Source organism: Syngnathus floridae, chromosome 4, assembly GCF_059516105.1.
Source record: "Syngnathus floridae isolate MCC-2025c chromosome 4, RoL_Sflo_1.0, whole genome shotgun sequence".
Taxonomy (NCBI): domain Eukaryota; kingdom Metazoa; phylum Chordata; class Actinopteri; order Syngnathiformes; family Syngnathidae; genus Syngnathus; species Syngnathus floridae.
In genome coordinates this window covers 10,545,636-10,563,897 of record NC_142416.1, presented here as the reverse complement: position 1 = coordinate 10,563,897, position 18,262 = coordinate 10,545,636, and the positions used below count along the sequence as shown (strand labels likewise).

Genomic DNA, 18,262 nt, shown 5'->3' with positions numbered 1-18,262 from the left:
TAACCACACAGATGGATATTTAAGAAAAAAAAGTCATATAATGCCAATATTAAGCTGGTAAAAACAGTTGTGCATGAAGTTCATGAATACTTGTGTGACTAAGTTGTGAGTTTTTTGTGCTTCTTGTGAGTTGTATAACACAGAATGAGGAATGTGGATAATGGGTGTTTTCTCGAAGGGCCCTAAGTTTTTCTTTAGTCATACTCTGAATTTGACAGTTGGAGACAGCAAACCATCCATCCATTTTCTAAAGCACTGTCCTCATTAGGGTTGCAGGTAAATTGAAACGTAAGAGGCAAGGTACACCCTGGACCGGTCACCAGCCAACTGTGACTAGGTGATGTATTACTCCAAAACATCTTCCAGTAGTGACTAACATATCACATGACCTTTTTCCAGTTAAGTATTCAGACTAGTTACTCGTCAAATACCAGCAAAAGTGACTGTGCTGGATATATTTACTTCAACTTGATGGTGACGTCAGTAATTCAAATAGTTTTTTTTAGCACATTACGCATTCAAGTCAAAAGACAATGTCCTAAAAGATTGTGTGACTACGGACGTTCACCAAATTGAATAATTTAGTTATTTAATGTACATTTTAAATGTTGAGTTTTGCCTTGACTAATGTCAAGTAAAAATGATTGCCTATTTTTAGCATTTTATTGAAAATGTATTCCCGCTGAGTGAATTCTAGGAAGAATTTATATTTGAAAAAAGCAAATGGCCCGTTTAGGTTAACTCAAATTCAGAAAAACACTATCAAAAAAATAAAATTTATTCTGAAAATAATATATCATATAAAATTAATATAACATAATACAATAATAGAATTTTTAAAATGACGTAATCTAAGTTGCTTTGGAAATCAAGCAACCAGTAAAGGAACAGTTACTTGTGATCAGTGATCTGTAAAGTAACTAAATTACTTAGTTAAGCAAACATGCGAACGACTAGTTCCGTAGTTCTAGTCAGCGCGTAGGGATGAATTAATTTTAATAACACGTTCCAAAAAAACATGCTACTTACTGTCCTGATATTTAAGTCACTTCACAGCCGGTGGTGGTTCACTGAAAACGGAAGCTGGATTACAGAAAATCACCCGAGCAGATAAATTATGTTACGACGTGGCACATTTTCAGCTCCTAGTTTAGAAAAAAACAGCAATCCGTTATGTTTGTTAGGCAGCCATGTGTCTCATCATCCAGCTACGACTTATCTAAACTTGGAACCGAAACGCACAATTGGAGAGAAAAAACAAAAAGACACAATCGACTACGTGTTTACAGCTAATTTGTGAGCGTCGCTATGGCGTTTACGTGAGCCACCCCGGCTTCAACTACAGCTGACCGAGGGTAAACTTCTCCAACAAACCCAGATGGAATTCCTTAAGTAAGTAAACGATATTTTTTTGAAGCTGTTGGTTTACCTAGCGTATATGTTGCCGATGTTTCTCCAGGTGCTCCAAGGCGTCTTCATTGAACGCCTCTCGATCCTGTCTCAACTCTTACTTTTTTTCTCTTTTTTTCTTGTGTACACGGTGGTGTGTAAACCGACATTATGCATTACCGCCCCAATGAACGAACGACCTCCTTCCTGGTAGAAGACTAAGAAGGGGCGGTGGTTGCTACTCTAATTTAGCCCTTTAAAACTAATTAAACCCCTCATTTCGAATAAGTGTGAATCCGTTACATAACTTAAAGACAACAATAACATCAGCATCCGTTTCGTAAATATGTTTTTATTTCAACAACGAAACACGTGTAAAAGTGCAAAATGGCGAGTAATAGTATGCATCGTTTTATTTTATTTAAGCCTTTAACTTAAAAATATAGATATTTTATCCATTCAATAATTATACAATAGAGTATGTGATTAAATTCATCCCTGAATGACACGTGTCATTGATGTACATCAACTCTGCATTTTAATTCTAGATTGCCATTGTGTTTTGTTTTCTCAGACAAACAAACTTAGACGGTATAATGGTAACATGTTGAATTAAGTGATAAACCTGAAGTGTCTCAAACTGTTCTTGATATCTAACAAAGCATGGCTGTGCAGACAAACAATTTCAAAACTACAGCCATTTCAGGCCCATCTTGAACACTACTGTTACAGCACAAAATATAAATGTTAGCCAAATCAAACTATGAACTGAGTCCTGAGCAAAAAAAGTGCCAGAGCATACATCAACCAAGAATCCAGTGAATTTGCCCAGACTCCCCCTAAGGATATCACATGGTGATGTAATATCGACACACAAACAAAAGTAACTACAGTGAAGATTTGTATACAAGTTTAACCTGATTCTGAGATTCCATTATCATCAGTTTCCAAATGGGTGCACAAGTCTCCTCAGAGGTGCGTCGATGGATGACACGTCCGCCTCAGCACTTTACCATCATCTTCAACAGGAGCTGCAAGAATAACAGTGATGCCTTCAAAGAAGCTGTTGTGCTGAATGTCAAAGGTTTGATCTCTGGTAATTTGTCTACTAAAAATAGATATTATAGAAATTGGGAATGTATGATTCAGGACTCTTATTGTTACAACTTGTTTCAGTTTAATGGAGTACCTTTGTAAGGTGATAATCTCCATCGACCAGCTGCTCGATGATATTGAAGTGGTCCGTGTTCGACACATCCTCCAAGGTCACATTCAGCCCATTTGCCTTCAGAGTCTTTAAGAGACCAAATTAATAAGTACTTGTCACAGAGAAGTCAGGAAATTCTTAATCATGAGTACAATACTGATAACCGAGCTTTTCTCTTAAATTTCTTACATTGTGTTCTTTCTTTGAATAAGGTCAAACTACAGTGGCACATATAAAAGTCTGTTTATTTAATTGCTTAAAATATTTTTTCAGGGCCCATCATAAAAAAAATATGAAGAACCCCCAGACATGAATAATGAATTACAGAATGCTCACATTGTAGTAATCCTCAGACTGTTTGCGAAACTCCGGCGAGTCGTACTCGGCGACGGCCACGACAAATTGGCAGCTGGAGGAGGAAAGTTTCACCTGAGGAATCAACTTGCTGGGGCTGTTTCTTATGGCCACCTCCCTGCCATCAGTTGAAAAAAAATAAAAAAATTCTCTCATTGAAATGGTGATGATGAACTGAACTAAGCTATCCTAGACTGTACAGTTATATTTACATACTTACTCTGTCATCTTCAAAGGCTCGTTGACGTAGGTAGACAGGATGGGCAAGAGGTCGTAGATACCACTGACAAGAAAAGCACCTTAAGAGAAATAAAAAAGCGATTCATGTTTCTCTCATTCTGGTTATGACGAGGAAAACAACTCAATACCCTGCCCAACCTTTGATTTGAGGTTTGACGCTATACTGCGACCAGTCAGTGGAAAGGACCATCGCAGCCAGATGAGCACCAGCAGAGTGGCCACACAGGTACAGACCGCTATAAAAAGACATCACACGATTGATAAGTGTCGCGTCGTATTTTTCGGGATAACTTGATTACTAGGGCTACCTGATATGAGAATACTGTTGGACGACAGACACAACACTCCTGCGCACTTGAGAGACCATCAGGTCCATATTACCTCAGAGAAGAAGACACACATGATCCTGCTTCTCTGATAGGATGGATTTACGCTGCACATGTAAGTCGCCATTGGACAACCATCAGGAATGGACTCTACCTCTCGGGGCGATGTCGTAGCCAACTGCCACCACGACTACACCTTTGTCAATGAGTGGGACTGCCATGAATCCTGACTCCTCCTTACTGTTAAAGCACAATGCATCAGCATGAAAAGAAGAAAAAATAACAACTGATTTGTCCATTTTTGTATAGCACTTGATATCATTATGGTTGCAGGTGAGCTGCAGCAAATCCCAGCTGACTTTGGGCAAGAAAAATAACACACCCTGAGCTGCGTACAACTATTATAATTATAATATTATAATTATAGAGTCTCACTTAAAGAAATCTTCAGTGAATTCACATGCATGTTTTTAGAATGTGGGAAGAAGCCAGAGTACCTCAATTAAGGTTATTATACAGTAGCTAATGAAAACTAATTAAATAATTGAAAAAAAAACAATTTCATCATGAAATAAAATCAAAGCAATAAGGCTTGAGGAAAAACTATATTAGTAAAATTAACTAAAACTGAGTACAGTATAATAAGAGTGAAATGTCTGTTGGATTACTCAATGGCCTTTGTTTTCATATTTGTTATTACACAACACTTGAAAAAATCTATATTAAAAAAATACTAAAATAAAAAACTAAATTAAAAGAAGGCATTTTTGACAAATGTACTCCCACTGTGTGGTCTGAAAACACACAAACTACTACATAATTGTCATGAGAGTCTGGCAAGCAGAACGTCATACCTGAGAAATTGCCAGTATCCTCCATGAATGTAAATAACAAGAGGTAAATCTGAAAACCAGGACAGCATCATCAAGACTCATTGGACCCTACGTTAGCGAGTCAGGACACCTGCATACCGAGAGACTTGGTGGTGGGGATGTAGGCATCCAGTTTTTCGCCTTCACCTTCTCCGTAGGGCACGTTGAGTAGAGTTTGAGCCAGGCTGCGTGCACGATCTGTACCTACATGTAAAAAGAAAACAAACAAAAAAACCTACGTGAACAGGATTTTTCTCAGTGCAAAATGACAACTGAGCTTATTGTGGTCACACAGTGCTGTTTGCAACATAGAATACATGTCCATTCATGGATGACACACACCGACATTAATTTTGCTATTCAGCTCTTTGCAAGAGAAAACAGAAGGTTGGACTGAAACAGTGAAAAGTTAGATGTGCATTGGACATCTTATAGGTCATATTTTAATCTCTTATGAATCTTGAGGTATTTGCAGTGCATGCATTTTAGGTTCATCCTGAGATTTCACGTGAAAGTCCAAACATCTCCCACTCGTGAATATTATGACTTTTATGACAATTAAGAGCAACAGAAACTCAAGACTGACACAGTATTTCCCACGTCTTTATAATGAATGACATGCTAGTTTCTTACACGGCTCGATCTTCTCAACCTGCACAGGCTTCATGTGTACATTCGCAACAGTAATACGATCGGGATTATTAAATTCGACTTTAAAAGCGACCAACCTTCCTTTAAAGCCTTAAGATGGGCCTTGATCACGTCGTCTGCCTCCATTCTGTGCGACCACCGGCTGGGTGAATATTGCTTCTCGAGCTCCTGGTTACACAGGCAGTGGTGCAGTATGTTGGTGAGTTGAACCGAGCCCGGGCGCCATGATACAGCAGACGGGGGGCCCGCCATCATTTCGCGGAGTGATACGCTAAACAGGGAAAACAGCGCCCTCCTCTGATATAGTGTGGCTATCCGCCATGTTAGTAAGGTAATAATTCTAACACAACTATAGTCTTACATCTTTCTTCATAGAAGTCCAGGATGTCATTTTCTTTCACTCGAAGCAGCCTTCTTGAAACTTAACCAAGCTAGGCAACTAGTGTCAACAGCAGTGGGGTGACCTGTTTTGGACTTTCGACCTTTGACTCTCACCAAACAGACCATTTCAAAGAGTAAAAAGCTACTCCTCGATTCTCCTGAAGTCAAGAACACTGATTTTTGTAGTATGGCGATTTGGTGTTGATAAAGTGATAATAGAATATAATGCATATGGGTTGTTATCTTAATTACATGGTTGTATTGAGGTCAATGAAACTTCGCAAATTTTAATGTCAAGATCTGATGAAAAAGACCAGAGGACACAGTCACAATAGTCTTTGTCTGTCATTTGTCCTAAATTTAGGGTATTGTGAGTGTTGACCATATATTAGCCTTCACGGTTTTGTCGGTTTTGTTTACATTGCGAAAGAGAGAGAGAGAGAGAGAGAGAGAGACAGAGCGAGAGAGAGAGAGAAAGAGAGAGAGAGAGGGGGGGGTGGGAGATCAACCCTCATTGGCTGGAAAGAGTGACCGTTACCTCCCAAAGGGTCTTCCAATTGGTCGAATCTATTTCCGGTTTAGAATTCAATACTAAAAGGCGCGCGCTCGTTTAATTTATTGTTTGAGAGCAGCTGCTTGGTGTTACCAAATTCATACACATATCCACAAAGTTGGTGAACGTTTGTATATATTTTTTCTAACTGTCTGTTTTTTGGTTGGTCCTAAAAGAAATGGACTGTGTGGATTTTCCTAAAGTTTTTCCGAATTCACCGAGGAAAGCCCAGGGGCAAATCCAGGTTTGTCTTTGTTTACATTCAAACGAACTGAATTATTCAATGTAGCCTTTTTTTTTTTCCTATTTGTGCCAGCTATTTAGTTTCACTATTCTATGATTTCCTTAACTATTGTTCAGTGTCTCTCTGTTTATGTTTTTTTTCCCTCAGGTCATATTTGGACCGATGTTTTCAGGCAAAAGGTAATCTTAGTACAATATGTTTTGTTTGACCTCCTTAATCTCGTTTTCTGAATGGTTGTATTTGAAAATGTGTGCTGCGACAACGACTTTTACAACTGTCCCGCCAATACTGATATCCGGTATCTGTATTGGCGGGTCAGTTATCCGCGAGATTGTGTCTCCAACTCTCTCGAAATTGATTTAATTGTTACTGTTGTATTCAAACCAAACTGTTAATATATGTTAACCTAATTTACTTGTCAATACTGGATTCAAATCAAATAGTTATCAAACTTCCAGAGAACTAGTCATTTCTGTATTCAAATCATGTTTTCCTGTGTCAAATTTATGTTTCCCTTGTTTCTTCCTTTTCCCCTCGGTTATGGTGGAAATGCCTGGTTGAAATCGGGACGGTACTAGTTAAGCAGAATTGCTTCAACCCGCTTCCCTTTTCGACAAGTCATCTAAAACAAAACGTGAAATGAAGTTGTAGTAAGTGTGTTGTACTTGCCGAAATAAACAAATAAAATAAAATCACGCAACAGTCATGTCACTCAACTTTCTCTCCGTCTTGCTTTCACTCAAATGTGCTCTGCCAATCGTTCTCAAACTTTTTAAACCAAGCACCACCTTCCAAAATACCACGCCACCATCAGGACCAACATCAAAATCCAGTTAGTGTACCTTTATAAACGACTCTATGTTGTAAGACACGTGACATTATGCAATTTGAACATTAACAATGTGCTTAACTTTAGCAAAAGTGAAAGTTAGGAGTTGTGCATTTAAGTTAAATAACTGCATTCTCCTTGAAATAATGTCAAAATATTTTTCTGTACTTACAAATTAAATACAACTATACTTTCATTGAAAGTTAGTAAATTACTGTACGAGATTTAGAAAAAAAGCTAAACAGGCTGTTTGCAAAACTGTAATCTTCCTTCTAATATGTTTGACTGCATTGAATACATTAGATCTTATAAATTGTATTTGTGTTTTTAATACAGTCATTGTTTTACATGATACCACAAGTGGTAATTCCAGCACACTTTGAAAATCATTGCACAATGCATGTGGAATGTGCTACAATGCTTTGTGCATGTAAGTTAATTAACTAAACCGATGTCTGATTTTTGCAGCACTGAATTGATGCGAAGGGTGCGGCGTTTCCAAATCGCCCAATACAGCTGCTTGTTGATCAAATACGCCAAAGATACACGTTATTCGGACATAGGCATGGCCACACATGATAAGTAAGTACCTGCTATGTCTTGCAAAACAATTTCCTTGATTTAAGATGACCCACAATATAGCAAGGTTAGTTTAACTGTTGGTAGATATAAATGCTTAATTTAACATGACAATTGCATACATATGATTGAGGAGAGTGGAGATCATGCAAAGATTTGACCTGACCTTGTACGTCTCTTAGAAACACAATGGAGGCAGTATCTGCAAACTCTCTGAGAGATGTGCGGTCATTGGCACTGCAAAGCTGCGTCATTGGAATTGATGAAGGCCAGTTTGTAAGTAATTTTTTTTTCCTGATACTTTTTTTTTTGGGGGGGGGTGGCAATGAGTAGTTATAATAGAAGGTGAGGGATGCAAAATATGAAAAGAAAACGGCAAAGAACATTGAATAATGCCATCGCAGTGTTGTTTGTCGTAATTCATCTAAATTTAATCGGGATTTTGATTTTTGTCCCTCAATATTCTGATCTCAAGCTCAACATTCTTGTCTACTTTTATTTCATTGCATGCACTCCTTGCAAGCATGCTGCCACACTGTCACTGAATGGCCAATGTGTGCACAGCAGGAACAGCTGTTTTTTCCCATTTACTTTGTTATAATTAATTTTCTGGTTGTTCTTTCAAGTTAGATTTAAAGTTAAGTTTTCAAGTGTTCAATAATTTTTTTTTGTTATACCACACATTTTCCCTCATAAAGTGGCATGAAATATGATATTTGAGGCCCCCAGTTAGCGGAGTAAATCCCAAAGTAAAAATAGAACAACTACGTGATATAATAATAATAATAAACCTGAACCTTGATTTTACACCCTTTGATTTGAGGAGGCTTTCTGTCCAATGCGATTTGGTCATGGACCCTAATTTCTTTCATCGTAAATACATTTTCAAGTAGTATTTTAAATGGACGATATAAGGACCGCACAAAACTAAATGACGCGTAAACCTTAGCGCTAGAGATTTGATGAATTTCCGTGACCAATTTAAAGGCATTTGATAAGTCGGACTGTTTGATCTTTATAACTGCTTTAATGCAGTAATACAGATAGCAGTAATTGGACCATAATTGGATGCAATAAGCAAAGTGCGATATGCTTGCAACAGAGACAACTTGACAGCATTTGACTTTTGCGGTTATTTTAAAATCGCCAGTCAACAGTTGTGCCTCTTTTTTGTGCCATTGCAGTTCCCAGACACGGTGGAGTTTTGTGAGCAGATGGCCAATTTGGGCAAGATCGTAATTGTCGCTGCCTTGGATGGGACCTTCCAGAGAATGGTGACTTTCTTTCTTTCTTCCTGAAAAATGCGCATCATTGTCTAGTGAAAAATGTGTTGACGCATTCAACGGTCAAGGTGGAGTAAAATGTTTTTTCAATGAGCTCATTGTTCCTCACAAAGACATTGCTGTTCTAGCCAATGATTATATCTGCATTTAGTCAAGTGTCAAGTACTCTCTTGTGCATTTTTTTTTTGTAGCCATTCGGAAACATCCTGAACCTCGTCCCTCTGGCGGAAAGCGTGGTGAAGCTTCACGCCGTCTGTATGCAGTGTTATAAAGAAGCAGCCTACACAAAAAGGATTGGAGCAGAGAAGGAGGTGAGCGTACACATAAGAAAATAAATGCGCAAGGGTCATTTTGTACTTAATACCCATCACATTTCCTGTGAAACAAAGGTGGAAGTGATTGGCGGAGCTGACAAATACCAGGCAGTCTGTCGAAAGTGTTACGGAGATCTGATGGCGACCAAAGAAAACCGACCTCCCCTCAGGGATGAAACTCCTCAAAACGTACTTAATGGAAAACTTGTGGACTCTGGAATTCCCAGGAAGCTGTTCTCTTCCCTCCACCTCTGAACACTTACACACGCACACACACACTTGCTGAAGTATGGAGGCTGTTGTGTGTTTTAAAGTAAAGTCTCATTACTTTCCACACAGTTCCAGTTTAATAATTACATTTGTGGTTAAGTCATGTTTCTTAAATGCTGACATGAAAAAAAACATGCAAGTTTCTAATCATAGTGCTTTTAGTGCTGATTATGTATTTATAAATTAGCAATGTAATCACTTCAAGCACTTTGGTATTTGTATGTTTAAACCAGTTTTATTTTAATAACTTAAGTGTATTGATTTGAGGGTTGTGTCTTTTTGTGGTTTTTGTTTTTAACACAAATTGGTTAATTTTGTCTTTCCTTTCGTTTGTAAACCCTAAGTTGCATGTTATTATATTTGGGTGGATTTCTGTTTTGTTTAAGCTGCCAGTTTTTTGGTGTTTTAATGGTCAGTATTAACAGGGAGATTTATTAAAGATGCCATACATGTTCTTGATGAGATTTAATACTTTATAGCAACACTATCTCTTCATAGACTGGACTTTGGTTTAAAATTGAATTGAGAAAATAACTTGGCTCTGTGATCTTTATTGTTTATGAATTGCATAAATTGTTACAGTACATATTGTATGCCACTGTTTCGACACTTGTTTTTAGAATTTCATGGCGGACCGGATCTAAATTTATGGTCTGCAGTAAACCTCAGTGTCTGCCTTGTACTAGCAGCCCAATATAATGTGCTTAAAATTCTCCCTGTGATGCTGTTTGGCCTGTAGTCTAGTAAAGAAACTCAAGATACACTTTGTATTGGATTTAAACAAAAGGTTGATGAACTGTAATTATGAGTCGTATATCAAATTGGTGTAATTAATTATAGTCATAACTTGGCTTCGTGAAAGGTACTAATTTGGGGTGTGGTTGTGTTTGTCTTTTAACTAGAAAGGAGAACATGGCTGAAGACAAAATTGAATTCATTCATCCCCAACATTTTGACAAAAACCAAATTAAATCATACATTTTTCTCAATACAATGTTGTCCATATAATGTCAGAAGGAACAGGAATCAGTTAGGGTAGAAAATGAGTATGCATAATATTTCTCCATAAATGTATTTAACAAGTTATGTCATTGTTGGCCATAAAGGAATCTAAAATCAATATTGACATTCTCGCACTAAGCTATACACTGCAGGTGATCTGTTCCATACCTGTACAGGCTTGACCAACTAATATAGTACTGTAATTAATTTTTTTCTGGAATGTGTAGTGAAGTGCAGCTATGGAACATTGCTTGAAATGATTCACTTTGTCTTTGAGCTTAGATATTTCTTTTTACTCTTCCAAAAGGCAAACATGTTTTCATGTTTCTTATTGAGGTAACCCACAATAGTTCCAATATGATTTAATTCCAAGTTAAACATTCTGTTAAATATAGATCCAAGTGGGGATGTTGCCATCACAATATATAACCAGGCGGCACAAGTAGAAATGTAAACACACATTGTTACTTGACACTGAGAAGCCTCACTGTCAAGGGCACAGTTAGGCTCAACGTCAAAATAAGTTTGCGTGAAGACGAGGTATGTTCTTTGCTCCAAAAGAGGCACTTCTCGTGTTAATTAGTAACTATTCACTGCTTGCACCTTTATCTACATTCCCACTCACTATCTTAATTTAAATCCCAAGTGTAAAGGCCAGACAACCAGATATTTTTGAATGACGCCTTTTGTTTTGTGACAAAGGACAAAAAAAGGCTATGAAAAAGAACCCAACTGTGTCAAAGATATTTTATGATATGACTGCACAATGTCAACACTAAACAACAAGCAGTTGCAAGCAATTTTCCAACGATATTGCCATAACTACTTTTACTCGGAGTCATTAATACCTTGTGAGTTGTGTAAGACGAATGAAGACAATTCAATTAATGGGCGATGGAAAGTAAGTAGTGTTAAACACTACACAGCAATTAAAATGTCAACAGTTTAACCATGAAATGTGTACAAATGTGAGAGAAATGTGGAGTGCTGATCTCACCAAGTGTAATTGGCAGTCACGATTACTCTAAAATTGTGGGTACATTCCATTTGCATGTCAGCCTGCTTGAGGTAAGTGTTGTGTCATAGCACAGAGATCAGCTGAGCCAAAGATCACATCTAGTGTCTATTGTCCGATGTGAAGATCTGATCACAAACCAGAGAGCCTTGACCCTTTGCGGTAATCCGCACTGTCCCTCCTATTCATTTGCGTGGTTCTTTAACTTTTCAGGTTTAACAATTAGAAAATGTTAAAACCAATGGGATGCCATATCATCGACGGAGACACGACTTGGAGAAATGCTGGAGCTGCTTCTAAGAGCCAGGTACTTTGTTGTGGTCAGTAATTGGGCGGCTGATAGCCGGGCGTCGGTTCCAGGTTTGGGGTGAAGGTAGGCTGCTGGCTCAAGTCGGGATAGGCGCTATAGGTGGTGGGGGTGTATGGCGTGGGGTTGTAGGAGGCGGGGGCGTAAGTCGGCGGGTAAGGCGTGCGCTCGTCGATAGGTTGCTCAGTATAAGCCGGGATGGTGACGTCTTCAGCGCCTCTACGGAAACGACCCAAGGCGAAGTAGGTTAGGATTCCCTGCGTAATAAAACAACATCAGAGATTGGGGTCAATATGAGGCCATGGGGTTCATAACCCCCCCCAGTGGTGTCTGTGGACCATCTGGCTCTTGTCAGGTTACATTTCCTTGACACCAATTACTACTTTCCTAATAGGCAGGGCTTTTGCGCAATCCTGTAGCAACTTAACAAAGAGCACAAAAAACACAAATAGGTCAATTTGTGAATCGTGAACCACGATCAGACGGGTTCACTGTAGTAACATTTATTGTCGATTGCCCTTTTTGGGAATACCAGCTCACGGGTGCCAAAACTATGTTGTCTTTTTTTTGTTATTTAGATTGAGAACGGTACGTGCAGTGTGTTTGTGTGTGTGTGTGGACATGAAAGCTATTGTGTGCTCACTTTCAGAAGAAAAAAAATAAAAATAACACAATGACCAAAGGAAGTGAGTGAAAAAAGAAGGCGAGGAAAAGACCATATTTGGACAAAATGGATCTCCACCCAACAGCGACAAAATGCGAAAAGATACAGTATTTCTTTTTAGTGGCTGCTGAGAATTTGTAACAAAAAACTGCCTTGCTCACCCAGGTAGCGATGGAGAAGAATGAAAAGGCCACTGTTGCTCGTGCAGCATCCTGGGGGATTCCACTGACGTCGTGTGTGCGACTCCATTGGCTGGCCAACAAGCAGAAGCACACGAACCACAAAAAGCTCCATGCCCCTGAGAAGAACACAGCAACTCCATAAGAAAAATCAAACCTCACTGATCTCTAAAGACATCAAAAAAGAAATGCCAAAATGAAGTTTGATTCAAAGTCTATTGTCCTCTGTTGTCCATTGTATAATCTGATACAATTTTATTTTGCATGAATATGTATTACAAAACCAATTTCCCCATTTACTGTTGTTTATTTATCGTTTAGTGTTTAAAAACAAAAAAAGTTATATAATCGCAGTGCAACAAGCAAACATTTTGCTTGACATCTATGCAAATGTATACTATGTAATATTTGTAACTTAAATAAGTTATCCATTCCTAGTTATCACATTTATTTTACATTACAGTGATCCCTTGCCACTTCGCACTTCACCTATTGCGGATTTGCTATTTCGCAAGTTTATGGGTAACAGGAAAACGGAGTACAATTACACACTGAATAAATACACGGGTTGTGCCTCTGAGCAATGACTGAGAACAAGTGAGGAAAAGCACCGGTGCAGTGCAGGAGTCGGAACAGCGGCAATGAGCGATGATAGCGCGGGGTGTGCCTCTGAGCAATGTGCGTCACTACGGACATAATGGAGGAGGCAGCAGCCGGCCACGCACGAGGGAAGAAGCACCAACCGGTGCAGGAGTCCGGACATGTGACAATATCGTATGTTTTTTGTTTTATTTACTGTAAAGGTACAATATATGCACAGAGCCGTGTAGGAATGGTTATTAAGGGAATGGGAAAGGTTTATGTAGCGTAAAAGTATTGGGGCGGGTTTAAAATGCTTTAATATACGTTTAATATGTACAGGACCACAATGCAGCAGGAGATTCATGCGCAATCATCACTCACTTTGGTTTTCGCTATGCATGATCTCCCCCAGTTAGTGTAGCGTGTTAATCCTGGAGGTAAACTGCTTGGCAAAATAAACCACACTCCAAGTTAACTTAGAATACACCCATTCTCTCTAGTGGCCAACAAGAAACACCACGTGTTAGAAAAGACAATACAAAGGTGTTTAAATTCATGAATAATACATATATCATTTCTCCTTAGCAGTTTTTGTTTATTGTGGGTGGTTCTGGAAAGCATCTCCCACCATAAACAAGGGATCACTGTATAGTATATGACTATTTTTTTTGTTTCCATGAAGAATGTCTTACAAACACCGCCATGTTCAGCTGATAAATTTAAAGAGAATCTGTGCGGTCATTCTCGCTTTCCGCCATGCTCACTCAGCATCATCTGCTACTGATTGCAACAATGAAGAATACGTTTTGTCCTGCAAGGATAACAGTGAACGGTTTGTCTCGCTTTACTGGAGACTAAGGCTCTCTGTATGAGATCCGGTGTCAAGGGAGAGGTGGGCCAGCAGTAAATCGGCAAAAAGAAATTGTGGCTTCCAGCATCTCTCGATACTTTCAGGACTACTACTGTGTTCAGGGAAAAAATCCCTAGGATATATAGTCTCATTAAAAATAACAAAATTGGACATACATATGTGTTTTTCACAGGACAGTGACAATATGCACTTTTTTCTAGATTCCTTACAGTAAGCGAGCAACCCATCCATCCATCCATCCATCCATCCATCCATCCATCCATCCATCCATCCATCCATCCATCCATCCATCCATCCATCCATCCATCCATCCATCCATCCATCCATCCATCCATCCATCCATCCATCCATCCATCCATCCATCCATCCATCCATCCATCCATCCATCCATCCATCCATCCTCTGGAACACAAAAAAACGAACCACCAAAATGGTTTCACTGTTAAAGCCATGACAAAACTGACGCTCTCACCAGAGAATCCCAGGTCTGCCATCACAGCATATTTCCTATGCTGTGCGTTGCTCATATAAGGCATGTAAACATCCAAAACCAGAAAGGCCACACAGGCGAGGAAAGCAATCACACCGATGCCCACGGCATAATGACATGCTGAGTCGCTTTGGTTGAAGATGCACTTTGGCTCAGCACTGTAGACTGGGTTGATGTAGCCCTCTGTGGTGATGCAGGCGAAAACCACAATGGCAAAGAGCTACAGTGAGACAAAGAAATGAGACAGGTTAGAAAATACATTGAAGGAACTGAAATGAAAAAGTCATTTTTACGACCAAACCCGAAAAACCCGTCTTAGTTACAACACACTATGTACATACTGCTTTCTGAAAAGTTCAACTCCAGTATTTGCCAACTACTTACTAAGAAGTAAACAAATATATACAGATGTGATACAATATAAAACAATAGAATATACGTATTATCATTTTGATGAGATCTTAATGTTTATAGGCAGCAGGTAACAATGGCTGACAGTTGTAGTAGTGGTGGAATTTTCATTTGGACATTTTCTAGCAGCAATCTGCTGATTTAGCACTTAAATAATATGGCGATTAACTTTGGTTCACTGGTTCCCTGGGGCCATCCCGTGATTTGTTGCCATCCATATGAGTGAACCACCTCACCATGTGACCTAGTTCTAAGTGCTGCTGCCAGCCATGTGACTCCAGAGACAGCAACGGTTCCTTAATAATGCTCAAAATGAGGTCTGGGAGGAGGACAGAGAGGGGCTTTTGGACTGGTGGGGAGGAGGAGACAAAAGATCCAGACATTGAGCTGCTGGGTGGAATGAATATGTGGAATGTTAAAAAGGGCACAACTATTGCAAATTATTCAAGTACAGTAAACTGAAAAGTATTTACATGTTGAACAGCCAACTTTTTCCCATAGTGATCAACTATAAAAGTACAGTTGTACCTTGACTTAGAGTGTCAGTATCTTATAGATCGGCCAATTATAACATGTTTAGCGTGTTTTTGTCCGTACATTCCTCTCTCTTGAAAAATAATACTGAAAGACAAAGTATTGTAAAACAGTTAAATGTTATAATGTCTTTAATTCATATATTTGTTGGAATTGACAACAAAATAAGTTAATATATTCAGTATGTATTCTTAAAAATAATCGGTATTTTTTCTTTCTTTTAAGTGCCAACTGCACCCTTATGCTTGAATTTGGTGATCCTAAAGTCATGTCAAGTATAGAAGTCCCATAATACAACACCAATCAGGTTCTGATCAAGCGGGCTGTTTTTACCCAATCACACCCTTCCAGGTTTCACTGTCCATTTTTTTTTTTGTTATCGGGGTGAACCCCAACATACAGGCACCTAGCCTACTAAATGTACGCTCACACCTGCTTGGCACCTCTCACTGTGGGCGATTCTAGAACGAGATGAGCCAAACTAGAAAGAAAGCTCAGCCAAGCAGAGATATCATCTTACCTGCAAAAAAGCTTCTGTTTACAAGTGACACACACACACATCATCATCAACTGTGTATCCCCATGCACACAATCACACATAGCTAAACAGTTCCAAGCACATTGTGTCCTCATGGGTAACATTTTTAACTTGGTGACACAAGTCTGTGAAATTCACTACCGAGAGCAAGCCTTGGACGTTTGGCATTGGAATGAAAGCGCTGCGAATAGTTCAAACATTAAGCCTACAACCTGCTTCCTCACATCAGTCAGGGTAAAGACAGCATGCATTATTTAGCTTGCCAGGTTGTGGTTACTTTTAGATGTTCTATAATTGGACCTAGACCACTGACTTAAAAAAGCATAACAGATGACCAGCAGTGTGACACTTCCCAGAATCGTTACAGATGCGCCAGGGGAAATAATGTCATTATTTAGCCCCAAATTGATTATTTACTTACTAAAGGTACATCTGTGCCCACCAGTCTATGACAGCAACATATTCTGACAGGAACAACAATTAAATGACTTAACCTATTTATTCACCCGTTGACATTCATACAACAAAATAAGTGGTGGCTTCCTATGACTACCAGATTTGTGTTCAACTAAACAGGCCCATATTTCATAATAACAAAATCATTTTGATTCAGATTCAGATAATTTTATTGATCCTAATACGGACATTTCTTGGCAAACTTCCTGGTTAAGCTCCAATGACATACGACATGACCAATATGTTTTCAGACTACTTGTAAGAAACAAAAATTGTAATGTTGAGATAAGAGCAATACAAGAGAATTGTTTGATGGCTAGTCTGTTGTGTCTCGTAATCTCGGCTATTTTAGATCTATCTTTTCCTAGTCTAGACAACAGTTTGATGTTATTTCATATTATCTTTGCACTGGTGTGACATAACCAACAACCAACATCTGAGCGCTAATAAAACAAGGAATTAAAATTTATAGAAACACAGGAGAAAAAAACACTGTGGGAAATTGTATTGAGTGCGGAAAAATGTTGTAATCTTGTAAACAGTGAGCTTGCAAAAATCAGTCTTTGTAAAATCCAAAGATTTTGTGACTAAAAACTCAAACTTGTTTTCAAGTGTGAGCAGGTGCAAGATGATAGTGTAGTTTTTCGAGGGTCTTTTTCAAATCATGTCAGTCTTCCAACATGCAGGTAGCCGTATTTTTTTCAGTTATCAATTGCAAATTTAGCCTTTTCCATTTCACAAACTAACAATGTAGCAAAGCGATGGGAAAATCTTTTAAATAGCATAAAAATCGAGCCAACACTACTTTACTTTTTACTTTTGAACCTAAGTAAATTTGGTGTTGTTTTTTTTCTTTTTTTTTACTTGAGTGCAGCAGTTGAATCAATACTTGCACATTTACCACTATTTTCTACACAAGTATAGGTAGATCTACTTTTAAGTACCGAGTGGGCCACGTCTGCCTTTTAAATGTCACTCAAGCAGACACAAACAAACAAACAAACAAACAAACAAACAAACAAACAAACAAACAAACAAACAAACAAACAAATAAATAAATAAATAAATAAATAAATAAATAAATAAATAAATAAATAAATAAATGTTCCGAATGAAGCATTTGAAAGCGAGTCGTAGAATTATTGCGTACACGCGTGCCTACTTTCATTGGAAAGCATGTTTTCAACAGCTGCAGGCAACATGACGCCGCTCAAGACGTTGCCTTGCGCTTGTATCAGAGCTAAGCCGTAAAAAACACACTCTGGCACGGGCGAGTGTGCGTACTGCCGCACCTGTTCGCAAACCATGCCGACTTTTCTTCTTTTGTCAACATCAGGGCCCCCTGCATACTATTTTCCACATGCAAATACTCACCCAGCTCAATAGCCGCACAATGGTTTGCGGTTGTCGGGCAAACTTTGCAATGTCCAAGCCTCCTCCGGCGAATGAAACACCGTGCGCACTCGTAGATCCGATCTCCTCCATGTCCTGCCTTTGACAACCAACTCCCTCTTTCTGTCGCTAGTCAAGTCGGTTGCGGATTCGGGAGCCTTGAGTGTGACAAGCAAAATACCGCCTCCTCCTTGCGCCGCGACGCCTGATTTGACGCTGGAGTTGAGTTGCGGAGTCACAAGGGGTGGAGATTTGTCCATTGCGCCTCTGCTGTATAGTTTATTTTCATTCATCATTCAAACAATGTACACGGGAAATAATATCACAAC

The 18,262-nt window shown here is 38.9% G+C and overlaps 3 protein-coding genes and 1 long non-coding RNA gene across 6 annotated transcripts; 2 read left to right on the top strand and 2 right to left on the bottom strand.

Moving 5' to 3' along the window:
• The first annotated feature begins 990 nt into the window (after nt 1-990).
• On the top strand, nt 991-4,245 carry LOC148399017 (uncharacterized). The gene is made up of 3 exons (XR_015858103.1): nt 991-2,473; nt 2,566-3,416; nt 3,612-4,245. It is a non-coding gene; the product is annotated as an uncharacterized LOC148399017 (long non-coding RNA).
• Nucleotides 1,722-5,642, bottom strand: afmid (arylformamidase). 2 transcript variants are annotated; one of them, XM_088374276.1, is made up of 11 exons: nt 5,401-5,642; nt 5,117-5,310; nt 4,488-4,592; nt 4,371-4,419; nt 3,671-3,756; nt 3,499-3,571; nt 3,329-3,426; nt 3,171-3,249; nt 2,933-3,068; nt 2,579-2,683; nt 1,722-2,420 (listed from the first exon to the last, which is right to left on the bottom strand). In XM_088374276.1, the coding sequence occupies exons 2-11, from the start codon at nt 5,292-5,294 to the stop codon at nt 2,391-2,393; spliced, it is 939 nt and encodes a 312-aa protein (XP_088230402.1). In that variant the 5' UTR covers nt 5,295-5,310; nt 5,401-5,642; the 3' UTR covers nt 1,722-2,390. The 2 variants fall into 2 exon arrangements, with proteins under 2 accessions (XP_088230402.1, XP_088230403.1); XM_088374277.1 differs by having other exon boundaries at nt 5,117-5,207.
• On the top strand, nt 5,125-10,078 carry tk1 (thymidine kinase 1, soluble). 2 transcript variants are annotated; one of them, XM_088374280.1, is made up of 8 exons: nt 5,125-5,238; nt 6,150-6,217; nt 6,365-6,396; nt 7,515-7,628; nt 7,808-7,901; nt 8,810-8,899; nt 9,100-9,219; nt 9,298-10,078. In XM_088374280.1, the coding sequence occupies exons 2-8, from the start codon at nt 6,152-6,154 to the stop codon at nt 9,475-9,477; spliced, it is 696 nt and encodes a 231-aa protein (XP_088230406.1). In that variant the 5' UTR covers nt 5,125-5,238; nt 6,150-6,151; the 3' UTR covers nt 9,478-10,078. The 2 variants fall into 2 exon arrangements, with proteins under 2 accessions (XP_088230406.1, XP_088230407.1); XM_088374281.1 differs by lacking the exon at nt 5,125-5,238 and adding an exon at nt 5,352-5,370.
• Nucleotides 10,079-10,409: 331 nt separating this feature from the next.
• On the bottom strand, nt 10,410-18,137 carry syngr2b (synaptogyrin 2b). The gene is made up of 4 exons (XM_088374278.1): nt 17,916-18,137; nt 14,585-14,822; nt 12,642-12,778; nt 10,410-12,073 (listed from the first exon to the last, which is right to left on the bottom strand). The coding sequence occupies exons 1-4, from the start codon at nt 18,024-18,026 to the stop codon at nt 11,831-11,833; spliced, it is 729 nt and encodes a 242-aa protein (XP_088230404.1). The 5' UTR covers nt 18,027-18,137; the 3' UTR covers nt 10,410-11,830.
• Between the last annotated feature and the right edge of the window lie 125 nt (nt 18,138-18,262).

Coding starts and splice junctions, on each gene's coding strand:
- afmid (XM_088374276.1), bottom strand. CDS start 5,294: ATGATGGCGGGCCCCCCGTCTGCTGTATCATGGCGCCCGGGCTCGGTT. Junction 3,757..4,370: donor GGATACTGGCAATTTCTCAG/GTATGACGTTCT, acceptor GTGCTTTAACAG/TAAGGAGGAGTCAGGATTCA. Junction 2,421..2,578: donor GAGATTATCACCTTACAAAG/GTACTCCATTAA, acceptor TTATTCTTGCAG/CTCCTGTTGAAGATGATGGT.
- syngr2b (XM_088374278.1), bottom strand. CDS start 18,026: ATGGAGGAGATCGGATCTACGAGTGCGCACGGTGTTTCATTCGCCGGA. Junction 14,823..17,915: donor TTGTGCGGCTATTGAGCTGG/GTGAGTATTTGC, acceptor GTCTCACTGTAG/CTCTTTGCCATTGTGGTTTT. Junction 12,779..14,584: donor GGCAGACCTGGGATTCTCTG/GTGAGAGCGTCA, acceptor TGTTCTTCTCAG/GGGCATGGAGCTTTTTGTGG.
- tk1 (XM_088374280.1), top strand. CDS start 6,152: ATGGACTGTGTGGATTTTCCTAAAGTTTTTCCGAATTCACCGAGGAAA. Junction 6,218..6,364: donor AAGCCCAGGGGCAAATCCAG/GTTTGTCTTTGT, acceptor TTTTTCCCTCAG/GTCATATTTGGACCGATGTT. Junction 7,902..8,809: donor GAATTGATGAAGGCCAGTTT/GTAAGTAATTTT, acceptor GTGCCATTGCAG/TTCCCAGACACGGTGGAGTT.